The sequence below is a fragment of the Cervus elaphus genome, chromosome 15 (genome assembly GCF_910594005.1).
Source record: "Cervus elaphus chromosome 15, mCerEla1.1, whole genome shotgun sequence".
NCBI lineage: Eukaryota > Metazoa > Chordata > Mammalia > Artiodactyla > Cervidae > Cervus > Cervus elaphus.
The window spans coordinates 28,134,957-28,155,610 of NC_057829.1; the positions used below are offsets into that span (position 1 = coordinate 28,134,957).

A 20,654-nucleotide genomic window follows, 5' to 3' on the forward strand; every position below is an offset into this window, starting at 1 on the left:
CAGAGAAACAATTACTACCACAACAAAAATGACCCACCAGATAGGAAAGGTACTTTTACTATAGCAAATGAGATGCTTCTAGAGTTTCTGGGTTTGTACTCTGCCAGTCTTAATAGCACAGAAAATTCATGGAAACTACTTCTAAATAGGAAGGCGAATAATAGCATGTTAATATCTTTAGCAATGATGACAGCAATAACTTTGTATTAATGTTTCTGTATATGATGTCTATTAAAGAGAAAGTGAATCAATACTATATTCAAGGAAAAACTACTTCAGTTCTTTAATTTCTGGCATCATGATCCATAATGTATTCATCTGGAAATTTGAAAAATATTATCAAACATCTCACTGAGTGATATCTTCAAGCACAATGAGTTCAATACACCTCACTTATTTTTCTAGTTGGATATTCTGGAAATCACTGATATAGGATGAAAAATTGAATCAACATAATGACCGTGAAATTTGAAATTTTCTGGAATATTTTCAAACTTTAAAGGAGACAAAACTGCAAAGAATATCAACATGGGCCACTGGACAGAGATGTCAAGAAGTTACTGACTCTTCCCTCACTTCCTTTTCTGATAAAGCAAGCAGCGCAGGAAACAACGGCAGTTTCTGAGAAGGGGCTCTGTGGAGCTGTCCAACATTCGGCACAAAAATTTCACACAGGCAGCCATGGATGAATGAATAAATGAACAAATATTCCTAGAGTGATTGGTGGGTGCCAGGCATGTCACTGGGGTCTTTCTTATCTCAGGCAGTCTTCCTTACAAGTCTGTGAGGTGGCTATTACCCTAACTGTACAAATGATGAAACACAGGCTCCCAAGGCCATAGAAGTCAAACTCACATTTAGATCAACTTTCTAAAAATTCAAATGGCATAACTGTATACTGATTATTCTTTTCACAAACATTTATTGTTCACCTCATCTGTGCATACCTCCATCATTGTACTTTTCTTCCTGTAGTGTAATAACTAATTTTCCAGACTGATTATAGTTCCTTAAATTTAGGAATTGGGATCTACTTGGTTTCCTATACCCAGTATCTAACACGATGCCTGGCACATATCTAAACATTAAATAATTCTAATTTGTTATTAGTAAAAAAAAAATGACTAAGTTTTACATTTTTGGTTTTTATTTCTTCTGCTAGGTAGATGCACTACCACATCTCAAGGAAAGACTGGTAAAGAAAAAGGGCATCTCCCCAAAAACTTTTTTGGCATTGCTTTATTTGAGGCTTTCCTGATAGCTCAGCTGGTAACAAACCCACCTACAATGCGCAAGACCTAGGTTTGATCCCTGGGTTGGGAAGATCCCCTGGAGAAGGTAAAGGTTACCCACTCCAGTATTCTGGCCTTGAGAATTCCAAGGACTGTATAGTCCATGCGATTGCAAAGAGTCGGACACTACTGAGCAACTTTCACTTTATTTGAGACTTTCTATGTTAAAAATGATTGAAGTAGTTTATATTTCATTAGGTCAAGGAGCTTTAATATGAAAAAGCATTCATGCTAATATGCAGTAGACTGATACAAAATAAATAAGGAGAATGTGGGCAGAGATGGAAAAAAGGCATTCTATTAAAATAAGAGATGAAAAAGACTTGACAAAAGCTGTTTTTGTGCTGTTAACTGAATTCAGAGGGTAATAACCTGATGTAATTTATATGATCCTCTAAAGTGGCATTTGCTCAGAGTCTGAATTCAACAGGCTGCAATGCATTATTTATTCACAAATTACTGCAAAGCTGGCTCTGATTCCTAAGATATTGTCTAGACTTCTCAGTCTCCTTTAAGGTTATATGGCAGGCTAGAGGATACAGCTATTTTTAAAAAAATCTCCTTTCCCTCTAAGAAAGAAAAAAAATAGACTTACAAGAGTTATTTAAGGCCAAATTAGTTAGAAGAAGGGAAAAAAATTAAAGGACAAAAAGCTTCTTTCCACTCATTAGTACAGTTATCGTTCTTTAAAGCTCAAATTCTTCCTTTTAAAATGTCCATAAATTCTGAGAACCATAATTCTGAAACATGGCGAAAGATGGCTAGAAGAGGGATAAAAATGAAAAGACCTACTCAGATCCCTTAGGCAACACTGAGTTCCAAGTTCTTCATTCAAGGTCTGACTTAGAGGCCAAATTTGATATTTCTACTGGTCTAGCTAGCTCCCGAAATCTGAAGAAAGCTTCTCTTCTTTTATCCAGTCCCCTGTTTTGCATATGCTTCTCAACAATCTCTGTAGACCCAGACTTGAAGGCAGAGAGACTCTACCAACCTGAGAAGATCTAAGAGACACATTAAATCTTGTTTAGGACAAAATGGGTAAGAAAGGTCATTTTCTCTGTCACCCTTCTCTTGGCTCCAGTCCCAGTGTACTCAGCGCTTCCTTGCCTCTTCTCATCTATCCTACAACCAGAACAAAGAGCTGACAAAAATTCCTTCTTCAGATATAATAAATTTCAGAGTTAAAGCTGATTCAAATATTGCCATCTCTGGGAAAACTTCCTGAGTGGTCCCTTGCTCTTTTACTTCACAGACTGATTTACATGTCCACTTTTATATTCTAATTGCAACACATAAATCTCTCCAATATTCTACTTACAACACTGTGCAAGAATTTCTGGTTTATTCAGCTCACTTTTATAGGTTTCTTGGGAGTAGGGACAGTATTTTGTTCATCCCTGAATCCTGAGCATTCAGCACAGCGCCTGGAAAGCTAGTGTAAGTCAGTAGTTGAGTGCAGACTCTAAAATTGGGCAGAAGGCCTAAAGAGACATTTTTCTAAAGAAGACATACAGATAGTGAACAATACATGAAAAGACACTTAATATCACTAATTATTAAGAGAAATGCAAATCACAACCACAATGAGGTATCACCTCACATCAGCCAAAATGGCCATCATTAAAAAGTCTACAAATAATAAATGTTGGAGGGGGTAGGGAGAAAAAGGTACCCTGTTGGTGTTGGTGGGAATGTAAATTGGTACAGTCTCTGAATCAGGGCAAAGCCTAATAGAGTTGTGCCAAGAGAATGCACTGGTCATAGCAAACATCCTCTTCCAAAAACACAAGAGAAGACTCTACACATAGACATCACCAGATGGCCAACACTGAAATCAGACTGATTATATTCTTTGCAGCCAAAGATGGAAAAGCTCTATACAGTCAGCAAAAACAAGACCGGGAGGTGACTGTGGCTCAGATCATGAATTCCTTATTGCCAAATTAAGAGGTAAATTGAAGAAAGTGGGGAAAACCACTAGACCATTCAGGTAAGACTTAAATCAAATCCCTTATGATTATACATGGTAGTGAGAAATAGATTTAAGGGATTAGATTTGATAGACAGAGTGCCTGATGAACTATGGACAGAGGTTCATGACACTGTACAGGAGACAGGGATCAAGACCATCCCCAAGAAAAAGAAATGCAAAAAGGCAAGATGGCTGTCTGAGGAGGCCTTACAAATAGCTGTGAAAAGAAGAGAAGTGAAAAGCAAAGGAGAAAAGGAAAGATATAATCTGCATGTAGAGTTCCAAAGAATAGTAAGGAGAGATAAGAAAGTCTTCCTCAGCAATCAATTGAAAGAAATAGAGGAAAACAATAGAATGGGAAAGACTAGAGATCTCTTCAAGAAAATCAGCGATACCAAGGGAACATTTCATGCAAAGACGGGCTCAATAAAGGACATAAATGGTATGGACCTAACAGAAGTAGAAGATATTAAGAAGACGTGGCAAGAATACACAGAAAAACTATACAAAAAAGATCTTCACGACCCAGATAATCACAATGGTGTGATCACTCACCTAGAGCCAGACATCCTGCAATGTGAAGTCAAGTGGGCCTTAGGAAACATCACTATGAACAAAGCTAGTGGAGGTGATGGAATTCCAGTTGAGCTTTCAAATCCTAAAAGATGATGCTGTGAAAGTGCTGCCCTCAATATGCCAGCAAATTTGGAAAACTCAGCAGTGGCCACAGGACTGGAAAAGGTCAGTTTTCATTCCAATCCCAAAGAAAGGCAATGCCAAAGAATACTCAAACTACTGCATAATTGCACTCATCTCACATGCTAGTAAAGTAATGCTCAAAATTCTCCAAGCCAGGCTTCAGCAATACGTGAACCATGAACTTCCAAATGTTCAAGCTGGTTTTAGAAAAGGCAGAGGAACCAGAGATCAAATTGCCAGCATCTGCTGGATCATGGAAAAAGCAAAAGAGTTCCAGCAAAACAACTATTTCTGCTTTATTGACTATGCCAAAGCCTTTGACTGTGTGGATCATGATAAACTGTGGAAAATTCTTCAAGAGATGGGAATATAAGACCATCTGACCTGCCTCTGACCATCTGACCTACGTACAGAAACCTGTATGTAGGTCAGGAAGGAACAGTTAGAACTGGACATGGAACAACAGATTGGGTCCAAATAAGAAAAGGAGTATGTCAAGGCTGTATATTGTCACCCTGCTTATTTAATTTATATGCAGAGTACATCATGAGAAACGCTGGGCTGGATAAAGCATAAGCTGGAATCAAGACTGCCAGGAGAAATATCAATAACCTCAGATATACAGATGACACCACCCTTATGGCAGAAAGTGAAAAAGAACTAAGAGCCTCTTGACGAAAGTGAAAGAGGAGAGAAGTTGGCTTAAAAACATTCAGAAAACTAAGATCATGGCACCCAGTACCATCACTTCATGGCAAATAGATGGAGAAACAGTGGCTGACTTTATTTTTTGGCCTCCAAAATCACTGCAGATGGTGACTGCAGCCATGAAATTAAAAGACGTTTACTCACTGGAAGAAAAGTTATGACCAAATGAGACAGCATATTAAAAAGCAGAGACATTACTTTGACCACAAAGGTCCGTCTAGTCAAAGCTATGGTTTTTCCAGTAGTCATGTATGGATGTGAGAGTTAGACTACAGAAGCTGAGCACTGAAGAATTGATGCTTTTGGACAGTGGTGATGGAGAAGACTCTTGAGAGTCCCTTGGACTGCAAGGAAATCCAACCAGTCCATCCTAAAGGAGATCAATCCTGGGTGTTCATTGGAAGGACTGATGCTGAAGCTGAAACTCCAATACTTTGGCCACCTCACACGAAGAGCTGACTTATTTGAAAAGACCCTGATGCTGGGAAAGATTGAGGGCAAGAGTAGAAGGGGATGACAGAGGATGAGATGATTGGATGGCATCATTGACTCAATGGGCATGGATTTGGGTGAACCCCGGGAGTTGGTGATGGACAGGCAGGCCTGGCATGCTGCGGTTCATGGTGTAGCAAAGAGTCAGACATGTCTGAGTGACTGAACTGAACTATGGAAATTAGTATGGGGATTCCTTAAAAAATTAAAAAGGAAGTTACCTTATGACTCTGTAATCCAACTCCTGGTTATATATCTGGGGAAAACTCTAACTCAAGAATATACATGCACCCCTACTTTCATAGCAACATTGTCTATAAAAGTCAGAACATTAGTTCAGTTCAGTTCAGTCATTCAGTTGTGTCCAACTCTGAGCTTCCCTGTCCATCACCAATTCCCAGAGCTTACTCAAACTCATGTCCATTGAGTCACTGATGCCATCCAACGATCTCATCCTCTGTTGGCCCCTTCTCCTCCTGCCTTCAATCTTTCCCAGCATTAGGGTCTTTTCAAATAAGTCAGTCCTTCGCATGAGGAGGCCAAAGTATTAGAGTTTCAGCTTCAGAATTAGTCCTTCCAATGAATATTCAGGACTGATCTCCTTTAGGATGGACTGGTTGGATCTCCTTGCAGTCCAAGGGACTCTCAAGAGTCTTCTCCAACACCACAGTCCAAAAGCATCAATTCTTCGGCAATCAGCTTTCTTTGTAGTCCAACTATCACATCCATACATGACTACTGGAAAAACCACAGCTTTGACTAGATGGACCACTGTTGGCAAAGTAATATCTCAGTTTTTTAATATGCTGTCTAGGTTGGTCATAGCTTTCCTTCCAAGGAGCAAGCATCTTTTAATTTCATGGCATAAGACTATACAGTGCAAGTGACAAACAGATTCAAGGGATCAGATCTGATAGACACAGTGCCTGAAGAACTATGGATGGAGGTTCGTGACATTGTACAGGAGGCAGTGATCAAGATCATCCCCAAGAAAAATAAATGCAAAAAAGCAAAATTGTTGTCTGAGGAAGCCTTACAAATAGCTGAGAAAAGAAGAAAAGCTAAAGGCAAAGGAGAAAAGGAAAGATATACCCATTTGAATGCAGAGTTCCAAAGAATAGCAAGGAGAGATAAGAAAGTCTTCCTCAGTGATCGATGCAAAAAAATAGAGGAAAACAATAGAATGGGAAAGACCAGTGATCTCTTCAAGAAAATTAGAGATATCAAGGGGGAACATTTCATGCAAAGATGGGCTCAATAAAGGACAGAAATGGTATGGACCTAACATACCAGAAGCAGAAGACATTAAGAAGAGGTGGCAACAATACACAGAAAAACCATACAAAAAAGATCTTCACGACCCAGATAACCATGATGTTGTGATCACTCACCTAGAGCCAGACATCCTGCAATGTGAAGTCAAGTGGGCCTTAGGAAGCATCACTACGAACAAAGCTAGTGGAGGTGATGGAATTCAGCTAAGCTATTTGAAAACCTAAAAGATGATGCTGTGAAAGTGTTGCACTCAATATGTCAGCAAATTTGGAAAACTCAGCAGTGGCCACAGGACTGGAAAAGGTCAGTTTTCATTCCACTCCCAAAGAAGAGCGATGCCAAAGAATGCTCAAACCACCACGCAATTGCACTCATCTCACATGCTAGCAAAATAATGCTCAAAGTTCTTCAAGCCAGGCTTCAACAGTACGTGAACCATGAACTTCCAGATGTTTAAGCTGGATTTAGAAAGGGCAGAAGAACCAAATATAAAATTGCCAACATGCTGGATATTCGAAAAAGGAAGAGAGTTCCACAAGAACATCTACTTCTGCTTTATTGACCACACCAAAACCTTTAACTGTGTGGATGACAACAAACTGTGGAAAATTCTGAAAGAGATGGCAATATCAGACCACCTGACCTGCCTCTTGAGAAACCTGTATGCAGTCAAGAAGCAATAGTTAGAACTGGACATGGAACAACTGGCTGGTTCCAAACTGGGAAACGAGTATGTCAAGGCTGTATATTGACACCCTGCTTATTTAACTTACATGCAGAGTACATCATGCGAAATGCTGGGCTGGATGAAGCACAAGATGCAATCAAGACTGCCAGGAGAAATATCAATAACCTCAGATATGCAGAGGACACCACCCTTATGGCAGAAAGTGAAGAAGATCTAAAGAGCCTCTTGATGAAAGTGAAAGAGGAGAGTGAAAAAGTTGGCTTAAAACTCAACATTCAGAAAACTAAGAGCATGGTATCTGGTACCATCACTTCATGGCAAATAGATGGGAAACAGTGGAAACAGTGGCTGACTTTATTTTTCTGGGTTCCAAAATCACTGCAGATGGTGACTGAAGGCATGAAATTAAAAGACGTTTGCTCGTTGGAATCAAAGCCAGGACATGGAGCAACCTAAATGTCCACTGAAAGAGGAATGGATAAAAAAGATGTGGTATATATATACAATGTAATATTACTCAGCCATAAAAAGACTAAAATGACATTTGCAGCAATCTAGATGGACCTAGGATTAGCATATTAAGTGAAGTCAGTTAGAAAAAGAAGCATCATATGATATCACTTATATGTAAATCTAAGAAAATGATATAAATGAACTTATTTCTAAGACAGAAACAGACTCACAGATATAGAAGACATACTTATGGTTACCAAAGGGGATAGTTAGAGGCAGAGGAGGGAAGATAAATAGGAGTTTGGGATTAACATATATACACTACTTTATACAAAACAGGTAAACAACAAGGAGCTAGTGTAAAGCACTGGGAACTATACTCAATATCTTACAGTAACATATAATTGAAAATCTGAAAAAGAATATATAAATGTATGTATGTATAACTGAATCACACTTCTGTACACTTGAAACTAACAGAACACTGTAAATTAAATAGACTTCAACTAAAAAAAGAGCAGACTCTAGAGGTAGCCTGCCTAGAATCAAATATCAGCTCCTCCTTTATCATGTTAGGGACCTTGAGTAAATTACTTAACTTCTTTGGGTCTTCGTTTTCTCATTTGTTAAATGTGGATAATTATAATGTCAATCAAATAGTGTTGTGAAGATTACACGTAAATAAAGTAATAAGGTACCCACAATAGTGCTTGGCTTCTAGTGAACTCAAGAGATATGTTGGCTAGTATTTTTATTATGTAATATGTACTCAATTTTTTGTTAAAATGTTTGATACTTCTACAACAAACTGTTGTAGCTGGCAGAGTAGCTACTGATTAAACATTTACAATCATCTTTTATACAACTTTCCATTTTACTGTATCACGTTCAACTATATTGTATATTAAGCATTCTGCTGTATGTAAGACTAAAAAAATTATCACTGCATTCTGATTTCCAAACAGTTGACCTATGAACTTTTAACACACTGGTACACAGCTCATTCATAAATTGAGAAGTGTCTGTGTTCTACTAAAAAAAATGGTTAATAAGACTATCTGAATGATAAGACTGAGGAAGAATTTCCACCAGAGAAAATCAAATTTTCATGATTCATTTATGAGCCCTTTTTTTTCTTGTGGCCAGTTTAAAGTTAACTTAGAATGTAAATTAAAGCTATTTGATGACAAGAAAAGCCTGGTGATTGCCAAGTATGATAAGAGGTATCACTAACATATTGACTTTGGAATTGCAATGCTATCTGCAAATCAAAAAAAAGTATTAATCTCTAAGTTTTCTGCACTTTAATGATCAATCTGAAATGTCAGATTCAGAAGTACTAATTAATATCTTTTAAAAATCATGCCTAGATCATATATGTTTAAGCACCAAAGTATCACTCAAACTTTCCTTTCATTCTCCAAAAGATATGAAACAATAAGCACTGCTTTATGTAATTTTTATAGGATAATTGATTAAGGTTACATTTACATCAAAGGAGCTTTGTATCACCATGGACATTCTAGCATGCATAGACTTTCCAGTCTTATTCCACCTACAAGCGGCAAATGACAGCAAATTTGAGCTATAAGGTGTAAAGGGAATTGCAAGAAACTATGATCAGAGTTTGGCTTTAGGTTTTATGTATCTTCTTATTAAACTAACTTACCCTGAGAGTTAACTTGGTTTCATCAGGGCAAGACTTTGGACCTACCTGACAATATGGTACACAGAGAAGACAGAATTAGCTTTAAAAAGTGTTAACATCAAGTCATGAGTGACTGACTTATAAAGAATTATTGTGGGCACTTACATTTTTATTCTATCATTTTTATATATTTCTATTTTTAAAATTTTAATTGGAGGCTAATTACTTTACAATATTGTGGTGCTTTTTGCCATACATTCACATTAATCAGCCATGGGTGTACATGTGTTCCCCATCCTGACCCTCCCTCCCACCTCCCTCCCCATGCCATCCCTCAGGGTCATCCCAGTGCACCAGCCCTGAGCACCCTGGCTCATGCATCAAACCTGGACTGGCGATCTATTTCACATATGATAATATACATGTTTCAATGCTATTCTCTCAAATCATCCCACCCTCGCCTTCTCCCACAGAGTCCAACAGTCTGTTCTTTACATCTGTGTCTCTTTTGCTGTCTTGCATATAGGGTCATCGTTACCATCTTTCTAAATTCCATATATATGCATTAATATACTGTATTGGTGCTTTTCTTTCTGACTTACTTCGCTCTGTATAATAGGCTCCAGTTTCATCCACCTCATCAGAACAGATTCAAATACATTCTTTTTAATAGCTGAGTAATATTCCATTGTGTATATGTACCACAGCTTTCTTATCCATTCGTCTGCTGATGGACATCTAGGTTGCTTCCATGTCTTGGCTATTGAAAACAGTGCTGTGATGAACCTTGGGGTACACATGTCTCTTTCAATTCTGGTTTCCTCGGTGTGTATGCCCAGCAGTGGGATTGCTGGGTCGTTTGGCAGTTCTATTTCCAGTTTTTAAGGAATCTCCACACTGTTCTCCATAGTGACTGTACTAGTTTGCATTCCCACCAACAGTGTAAGAGGGTTCCTTTTTATTCGCACCCTCTCCAGCATTTATTGTTTGCAGACTTTTTGCGTGAGATGGCACCTCATTGTGGTTTTGATTTGCATTTCTCTGATAATGAGTGATGCTGAGCATCTTTTCATGTGTTTGTTAGCCATCTGTATGTCTTCTTTGGAGAAATGTCTGTTTGGTTCTTTGGTCCATTTTTTGATTGGGTTGCTTATTTTTCTGGAATTGAACTGCAGGAGTTGCTTGTATATTTTTGAGATTAATTCTCTGTCAGTTGCTTCATTTGCTATTCTTTTCTTCCATTCTGAAGGCTGTCTTTTCACCTTGCTTATAGTTTCCTTCGTTATGCAAAAGCTTTTAAGTTTAACTAGGTCCCATTTATTTATTTTTGCTTTATTTCCATTATTCTGGGAGGTGGGTCATAGAGAATCCTGCTATGATTTATGTCAGAGAGTGTTTTGCCTATGTTTTCCTCTAGGAGTTTTATAGTTTCTGGTCTTACATTTAGATCTTTAATCCATTTTGAGTTTATTTTTGTGTATGGTGTTAGAAAGTGTTCTAGTTTCATTCTTTTACAAGTGGTTGACCAGTTTTCCCAGCACCACTTTTTAAAGAGATTGTCTTTTCTCCATTGTATATTCTTGCCTCCTTTTTCAAATATAAGGTGTCCATAGGTGTATGGATTTATCTCTGGGCTTTCTATTTAGTTCCATTGATCTGTGTTTCTGTCTTTGTGCCAATACCATACTGTCTTGATGACTGTGGCTTTGTAGTATAGTCTGAAGTCAGGCAGGTTGATTCCTCCAGTTCCATTCTTCTTTCTCAAGATTGCTTTGGTTATTTGAGGTTTTTTGTATTTCCATACAAATTGTGAAATTATTTGTTCTAATTCTCTGAAAAATACCATTGGTAGCTTGATAGGAATTGCATTGAATCTATAGATTGCTTTGGGTAGTATACTAATTTTCAGTGTATTGATTCTTCCGATCCATGAACGTGCTATATTTCTCCATCTACTTGTGTCATCTCTGATTTCTTTCATCAGTGTTTTATAGTTTTCTATATATAGGTCTTTTGTTTCTTTAAGTAGATTTATTCCTAAGTATTTTATTCTTTTCTTTGCAATGGTGAATGGTATTGTTTCCTTAATTTCTCTGTTTTCTCACTGTTAGTGTATAGGGATGCAAGGGATTTCTGTGTGTTAATTTTATATCCTGCAACTTTACTATATTCATTGATTAGCTCTAGTAATTTTCTGGTAGAGTCTTTAGGGTTTTCTAGGTAGAGGATCATGTCATCTGCAAACAGCGAGAGTTTCACTTCTTCTTTTTTTATCTGGATTCCTTTTACTTCTTTTTCTGCTCTGACTGCTGTGGCCAAAACTTCCAACACTATGTTGAATAGTAGTGGTGAGAGTGGGCACCCTTGTTTTGTTCCTGATTTCAGGGGAAACGCTTTCAATTTTTCACCATTGAGGGTGATGCTTGCTGTGGGTTTGTCATATATAGCTTTTATTATGTTGAGGTATGTTCCTTCTATTCCTGCTTTCTGGAGAGTTTTAATCATAAATGAGTGTTGAATTTTGTCAAAGGCTTTCTCTGCATCTATTGAGATAACCATATGGTTTTTATCTTTCAATTTGTTAATGTGGTGTGTCACATTGATTGATTTGCGAATTCTGAAGAATCCTTGCATCCCTGGGATAAAGTCCACTTGGTCATGATGTATGATCTTTTTAATATGTTGTTGGATTCTGTTTGCTAGAATTTTGTTAAGGATTTTTGTATCTATGTTCATCAGTGACACTGGTCTGTAGTTTTCTTTTTTTGTGGCATTTTTGTCTGGTTTTGATATTAGGGTGATGGTGGCCTCATAGAATGAGTTTGGAAGTTTACCTTCCTCTGCAATTTTCTGGAAGAGTTTGAGTAGGATAGGTGTTAGCTCTTCTCTAAATTTTTGGTAGAATTCACCTGTGAAGCCATCTGGTTCTGGGCTTTTGTTTGCTGGAAGGTTTCTGATTACAGTTTCGATTTCTGTGCTTGTGATCCATCTGTTAAGATTTTCTATTTCTTCCTGGTTCAGTTTTGGAAAGTTACACTTTTCTAAGAATTTTTCCATTTCTTCCAAGTTGTGCATTTTATTGGCATAGAGCTGCTGGTAGTAGTCTCTTATGATCCTTTGTATTTCTGTGTTGTCTGTTGTGATTTCTCCATTTTCATTTCTAATTTTGTTGATTTGATCCTTCCCTCTTTGTTTCTTGATGAGTCTGGCTAATGGTTTGTCTATTTTACTTATCTTCTCGAAGAACCAGCTTTTAGTTTTGTTGATTTTTGCTATGGTCTCTTTTGTTTCTTTTGCATTTATTTCTGCCCTAATCTTTCTGATTTCTTTCCTTCTACTAACCCTGGGGTTTTTCATTTCTTCCTTTTCTAGTTGCTTTAGGTGTAGAGTTAGGTTATTTATTTGATTTCTCTCCTCTCTCTCTTGAGGTAGGCTTGTATTGCTGTGAACCTAAGGGGACTTAACACTGCTTTTACTGAATCCCATAGGTTTTGGGTTGTTGTGTTTTCATTTTCATTCGTTTCTACGCATATTTTGATTTTTTTTGTTTCTTCTATGATTTGTTGGTGATTCAGAAGTGTGTTGTTTAGCCTCCATATGTTTGTATTTTTAATAGATTTTTTTCTGACATCTAAGACATCTAATCTTACCACATTGTGATCAGAAAAGATGCTTGAGATGATTTCAGTTTATTTGAATTTACCAAATCTAGATTTATGGCCCAGGATGTGATTGATCCTGGATCTATTTTTTAAAGTAATGATTATTTCATGTTACCTACCCAATTTGTTAATTCTTATAGAATTGGTAGGTATCTAGATATAAAAAATAAGTAAAGCACTCAAAAGAAATAAAAAAGCAAGAAATAAAAGTATTTTATATGGTGAAAGAATAGATTCCTTTTTTTTTTAACACTTGGGAAAATAATGCTTGCTAAAGGCCTTTTCTCAACAGAGTTTTATAAGCTTAAAGCAGTTCATGCTGGCTATGTACTTCAAATTTTTTACAAAAGATAACTGGTAAAAAATTTTATTATCATAGCCAAATATAACTAGATTTTTTATAGTGGGGACTGTTATCTTAATAACAAGGTTAAAGGTTTTTTTCTGCTCATCTGTTTTTTAAGCCTTTAAACATATACTTTACTCCTTAAAGTTATAAATCCCTAAAGTACTCTCTAATAACTCTTTTAATGATTTTTGGAAAATTCAAGTTGAAAACATCTAAGGATGAAATAAGAAACTGTAGATTTATTACTATCCACATTCTGTTTTGTAGAGGCAAAAATGGAAGAATAAAACTAAAAAAAAAGAAAAAATCCAACAAATATACCTCATTTTGTTTCTTAGATTTAGTTAAATCAAAGTCAATTCTCATTTTTAAGTTTACATAATAAGAATCAGCTTCCCAGGAGGAAAAAAGCCCAAAACAGACTATTAAGATAAAAAGAAATCTGCTTTGCCAAGAGTGTTCTAGTTCCTAATGAATGTGTTTGGTTGCCTTCTGGTCTCCTTTCCAACAATGTTTTGGCCAAGAAAAGAGCTGAGGTTTGTCTTTTAATATGGTCCTCCATTGAGGCAAGAAAGATTTAATTCTACTTTAGTACTTTAAAGAGATGAGTACAAGGATGTCAGCTTGATGATGTAAAGGGTAGGTGATTCTGGAATTCTTTTTTTTTTTTTTTAATATTTATTCATTTATTTGGCTGCACCAGGTCTTAGTTGCAGCATGTGGGATCTAGTTCCCTGACCAGGGATTGAACCTGGGCCCCCTGCATTGGGAGCTCAGAGTCTTAACCACTGGGCCAGCAGGGAAGTCCCTGGAATTCTTTAATATTAAGCTCCTTACAATTTAAATTAAATTAACCCTCATTTTTTTGCTCTACTCTTAATAGCAGATGGGAATAATTAGCATAGATTTTTATGTTGCCTTGTTATCTTTCTTTCTGACTGAACAAATCTAGTTAACATCAATATTTTTTTTCTTGAAGACTGGGAATATAAGACAGTCATTGTTACCCTCTGAATTATACATAATTTGCCTTCAGATAATTGATACTCATTCCATTTTAAAATATGATAATCTGGTTGGTTATGCAATAAGCATGTGAACCCCAAAACTTATAAAAAAGATGTTACAAATTGGAATTCTGTTAGATGATACTCTTTCAGTTTGCCTCCTGTGTATTCTGAAGTTGCCTTCTTCCTTGTATAGTTTTTACTTTTCTTTGACATAATGACAGCTCCTTTTTCTCCTCCCCCCAAATTAAAATTAATCATAATCTTTCAAAGAGTTCTCTATTACCTTTCATTTTTGACTGACATCCTACTTGCTGCAGTCCTCAAGAAATCAATGAATATATTAACTGAAATTAGACTTGGCACCTGTCTCCAAGGAACTCAGCTCAATAGTTCTTGGTAGACTTAGATGGAATTTTTAATAACTTCAAAGGAGATATTTTTAAAAAACTGTGCATTTTTGACATTAAGCCACTATGATTTATTAAAATGCATGTATATGTGGCTTTTATATGCATATGAAAAGTTAAGTATTTAATTAAATTGTTCATAATTTTATTCCAAGTCATTATAACTCCTTTTCCCAACAGCCTTAAACACAAAGGTATTTCACCATCACTAACTCATCTTTTCTTATGGAATTGGGTATTCTAAAGTCATTCTTTTAAATCCATGCTTTTTGAGTTCTGGAATAAAGACAAAGGGTATAAAAAAACAAATATGACCAGAGTCAAGAGCATTAAAACACAAAAAATCTAACAAGTCAATGACTGTTATGTAAAGAAACTAAATAGGTAGTTTACATAGTATTTTATAAACACAAAGAATGGTGTATTTCTTCTCAGTCATAAGATTCAACTTGAGGGGCAAAGGAACTGGAAAAACATGGTATTGAAAAAGGGAAACTATAAATATTCAGGAAATTTATTTTGTTCTCTGTTCCTAAATTTCTTAACATTTTTTCTTTAGAGCTTCAAATAAGTCATGTACAGAAACCTCATCTCAGACTAAAAGTAATAACAATCAGATGATGAACAGAAAAGAGCTTAGTCTGAAAGGCTGAGTTGGAATCCTGATTGTACCATTTACTACCTCTGTAACTTTTATCTTTTTGAGTTTCAGTTTCTATATCTGTAACTCAGGTATAATTCCACCAAATCCAATAAGGTTGGTGATGATTAAAATAAAGAAGGCGGGGAGCAGTCTCTCAGAGATATCTGAGATGCTGCCTCCTGGCCTGCAGTCCTCATTTAGCCCCAAATAAAACTTAACTCACAAAAAAAATAAAATAAAATAAAGAAGGCATGTCATATCTACACATATCTACATATCTACACATATCTACACATTGTCTGGCTCATAGTAGGCATTCAGTAGATATTGTTCATGGACTTTTTCCCTTCCCTGACCCGTGTGGAAATTAAATTTGACAGATAAATAGTGTTCTCTTCACTCTCAAAGCTACTGTGGTGAGAAGAAGATAGAAATAACTAAATGGAGCTATAAATCTCCTTGATCTAAAATTTTAAAGTAGATTAGTAAGCAATGAAATAAAACTGGTAAGAGATAAATAGAATGATGGAACTTATAAAACCCATGTGAAAGTTAAGATAGTGTTAATCACTTCTATTTTCCTCTTGGCTGTGATAATACTATATTTCATATTCAGTGAGGGGAGAAATTACCTAAACTTCAAAATGTAAAATTAAAAGTGTTTCATAAACAAAATTGCTTCCATTTTCCAGATGTTTTATCAGAAAACTCTTTCAAAATGAAAGTAAGGCTTTTCGGTCATTCGTCTAGGATGATCTGTTTACATGTCTGCTGCTGCTGCTGCTACGTTGCTCAGTCGTGTCCAACTCTGTGCGACCCCATGGACTGCAGCCCACCAGGCTCCTCCGTCCATGGGATTCTCCAGGCAAGAGTACTGGAGTGGGGTGCCACTGCCTTCTCCGGTTTACGTGTCTACTATGTGCCGATTGATACACGAAGGGTAGAGGGTGTATAAAAGAAGGTGGAAGGATAACTATTAAAGGCATGGTACATGCCAAGTGTTTCAGGCACACATCACTGTGTTAGTTCAGTGAGGCTGCCATAATAAAATACTACCAACTGGGTGACAAACAGCAGAAATTAATTTTTTCACAGCTCTGGAGGCTGGATGTCCAAGATCAAGGTATAGGCCAAGTTGCTTTCCTCTGAAGCCTCTCTCCTTGGTTTGCAGTTGACTATCCTCCTGCTGTCTCTTCACACGGTTGTCCCTCTGTTTAAGTACACGCCTGGTGTGTCTGTGTCTCTTTCCAAATTTCCATTCCTTATAAGGTTACCAGTAAGATAGGATTAAGGCTTACCTTAATAGCCTCATTTTAACTTAATCATAGCTATCTTCAAATTGGGTTTGGGGATTCAATACAGAAACTCTGGTGTAGGGATGGGGAGGGACGGACACAATTCAGCCGATAAGAAACACCATCTCACTTAACCACCACTATGTTGGGCTTCCCTGGTGGCTCAGAGGTTAAAGTGTCTGCCTGCAATGCGGGAGACCTGGGTACGATCCCTGGGTAGGGAAGATCCCCTGGAGAAGGAACTGGCAACCTACTCCAGTATTCTTGCCTGGAGAATCCCATGGATGGAGAAGCCTGGTGGGCTACAGTCCATGGGGTTGCAAAGAGTTGGACACGACTGAGCGACTTCACTTCACTTCTTCATGTTGTACAAAGGAGAATCTAGGCTTTGAGAGAATAAATAACTCATCACAGACAGCCAGTAAGTGGTAGAAAGAAAATTTTAACCAAGGTCTCACTATGAGTACACCAGAGCCTTTGGTCTTTCTGTTATTCATAACTCCTCAAAGAATTATACATCTAGTTAGGAAGACACAGCACTGAGCCATGAAAATTTAAATATGGGGGTTATTCGTAAGGAGGCTTATTCATTGATCTTGTGCCATTAAATGGGAATGGACTTAAGATTAGTAAACATTTTTATGTAGTAAATAGGATTTTTATTATGTGGTAGGCTGGGTTCTTTCACAAAAGTCTGTTGGTTCCCTCACATGAGGGATTGTGGATTGTCAAACAGAAACAGTTTTGGTATGTCTTGGCCCAAAGACTACAGATAATCCAAGTCAATGTGAAATAGAAGACAGCTTTCTAGAGTAAATATCTTAGATATAACTGTCTTTTAGATCTCTTTTCTTCAGCATTTGGGTGTAGTCTATGTGCAGGTACACATGTATGAAATCCCTAATCTGCTTTATAACATTCTACTTCATTGGCAATCTACATGGTATGTTAGTGGGCTTTAAGCTCTCCAGCATCTCAGGATAAAAGACAAAGGTCCATGCTCTGTCTCTTGAGACTCTGACATGTGCCCACGAATGAGTGTCAGGCTAGACTGTGGTAAAGTTGGCATCTGCTCCATATTCTGATGACCCCATACTGTTGTTTAAAGTTTGTTAAAATTGCCATTCTGACTTGTGTTTTTTCCTAACTACATTTTATGGATGTATACTCCATGCTAAGTTGTAATTATATAATTAACAAGTTAAATAATTTCACATTCCCAAATTATGTTATAATGTTTCCCAAGAAGACCATTCCAGGTATGCATACAAGGGGCCAAGGCATATGTCTAGAATCCTAGTACATAGGAACTCTTTACACAAAAACAACTGGACTCCTGAAAGCAGGATGTAAAACTCTCATGTGAAAGATGTCCTCCTTATACCGGGAGGAAAGAATCAAAGAAAGGCAACTGTGGACAAGTAACTAAAACATATGGGGGACTAAAGGAAGATAAGAATTAGTTTAACAAAATCTGTTTGCACAGATAACGCTTGACTTTGACTCCCTTTTTCTGGTGATAAGAATGCGAATTTCACAAAGCTAAGTTGCTTCTCTTTGCTCAACTTAGTATGTAAACACTTAGTCCAAGCCACTTCTTTGGGTCTTCATTTTTTTACGGGGATTCCCATGTATGTGTAAAAATCTGTATCCTTTCCCCTTGTTAATCTGTCTTACATTAATTTAAAACTCAGGTTCAGGTGGAGACCCCAGGAGGATAGAGGTAAAGTTTTGTGCCCCCTGAACTATATATAAAATAAATAAATACTTACCAACTATTACAGGGGCTACAAGAGACTCTTGAAGGAGGCTGAATCGTGGAGAACCATTACTTTGCTATTTTAAGGTACATTCCTTAAATATTAATTATACTATTTCAAAAAAAAAACAGTGTGAAAGCACATTCTAAAGTTAGATTTGATTTTTAGTATGACCTATTCTTCTGCCTCTCTTCTAGAGAATGAATATTAAACACTGTTCTGATCAATAATGGGAATTCAGTTAGGATTTTTCAAACTGTCTCAACTGAGGTAAGTGGGAGGAAGAGGTGGGAGTAGTATACTAGAATCTCGGGGGAAAGATGGGAGAGCAGATAGAGAAGTAATATTCAGAGTTTAAAAACAAAGCAGCACTTTTATCCAATACTTTTATGTGTTTTCAGTCACAGTATTTAATGTTTTAAAATTTCAAACAACATTAAAAGCAGGGCATATGTTAACCAAAAAAGAGGGGTGGAGAAACACCAGCATAAGGGAATTTTTTAAAATCTGAAGAAATCAGAGACTTCATTTTTTGTCCTCAAACAAAAATGCATACAAAAGGCATTTAATGCATGTTTTGAATCAAACAGACTCAGTAGCCAACTAATCCCAAAAGTAATTAATTCAGGCACAGGAAAAGGTAATAATACTCTTACAGAGTTGTGTCCAGGAACTGAACACCATGACGGTCTAAACTTTAAGTGGAAAAGTAAATCCCCAAACCCAGTATGACACCTTTGTAACTCTGAGTACATACATCTTTATTTCTGACCTTTTGTGTTTCCAGCTGTTATTACCTTTGTAAACTTTCATAGAAAGAGCTCCTTATTATCCTCCTTGCCTTCATCCCCTAGTGCCTTTTACACAATAAGCATACATGCTCAGGTTGAGAACTGCTCTGACTCCTGAATTTCTTGTTCCTCAAGCTGAGTATTCAGAGACAACTAAGATTTTCAATTTAGACTTCTTGGGCTTTCAGTCCTAGAATATTATTTCCTACTTGCTGTCAGGCTGCAGATCACTGATAAGATTCAAACCAATCAGTTCTCATGATTGAAGCTAGATAAAAAGAATAACTATACTGCAGGCCCCTCCCAGCCCAGAGTCTCTTTGTGGGTACATGGTGGACAGTGTCCTGAAGTCCAAGAAATACCTACCTCTAGCTTCAGAACATCGTGCTGCAGTTTACGCTGAAATTCAAGGAAGTTTTTGATTGTCAGCTTCCCCTTGAGATCAGCTCCAAAAAAGTAGGTTGTGAGGGCTGAACACAAGCCAGACTTGAGGGTGTTACCAGTTGTTGGACGATCTCTGTGACGCATTCCCATGCTGGTTTGGGAGCGAATAATGCTCTGAACCTAATGGAGAAGCAAACCCCAGTCCAGAAAAATATTACAAGGTAGAAAATGTAGAAAAGTAACAGTAATAACAATCAACTGGTTACTATCTGCCTACACTGTGCTACAATTCTCTCTTTTATTTTATTATTATTTTTTTTAGTGGAGTGCAGTTTATTACACTGGTGGGCCCAAGGCAAAGTCTACTCTTAGCCAAGGACCCCGACCAGTTTTTGTGAAAATCTTATATACCCTAAGTGTACCTGCTCAAACCCACCTCCTCAAATTCCTTGAAACTAGTCTGGACAAGGTAGAAGAGAGACACGATCAAAGTTAACCCATAATTCATGTGTCACAAGACTAGATAAACAGTGGATATTTATCAATAGGCCTGTGGTCATATCGCGATAAACATACTGGAATTTACCACTTTGTTCTGTTACAGAGATAATTAGTATATTCTTTTAGGCAACAGGGAGTCCAAGTATAAGTCCTGAGGCTCTTTTATCCAGGGGGTCTGGTTTTCCATTGGTATGCCATTTCTATAGACTCCGGGCACAAAGTTCAGAGTCCATTGGGAGGGTGACCATGAGTGTAGCCTAACGTTCGCAGTCTGGCCTAAGACAGAGTCCAGCTCTGTCTGTTTCCTTCTTCATTCCCCCTTCTTGATGCTCTTAACTCATATTATGAGCATCATTCATAGGGATATATTGCACCCTGACTCCCCGACCACCAATTTGGGAGAATGACATCAACCTTCGGGTTACAAAGTTCATAATACATTGTAAAATTCAGGGTCCACAAAGCAGAAATATCAAGGCAACTATAACAATGGTAAATATAGTTTTCCACCAATCCCCCTTCACCCAAGATAGGACCGAAGTCCAGAAAGGAATGTTTTCTTTTGACATTGCTTTTACCTGGTTTTTCACGTCATCTAAAGCAGTGATACATTACCAGATAAGTC

General features: G+C 37.2%; 1 protein-coding gene across 5 annotated transcripts in view; it reads right to left on the reverse strand.

The window, feature by feature from the left end:
- Positions 1-20,654, reverse strand: part of MICU1 (mitochondrial calcium uptake 1) — a 214,504-nt gene that overhangs the window by 67,813 nt on the left and 126,037 nt on the right. For all 5 annotated transcript variants that reach the window (XM_043926758.1, XM_043926757.1, XM_043926756.1 and 2 more), the window contains one exon: positions 19,511-19,708. In XM_043926758.1, the coding sequence (XP_043782693.1) occupies positions 19,511-19,708 (198 nt within the window). The remainder of the gene's footprint in view (positions 1-19,510; positions 19,709-20,654) is intronic.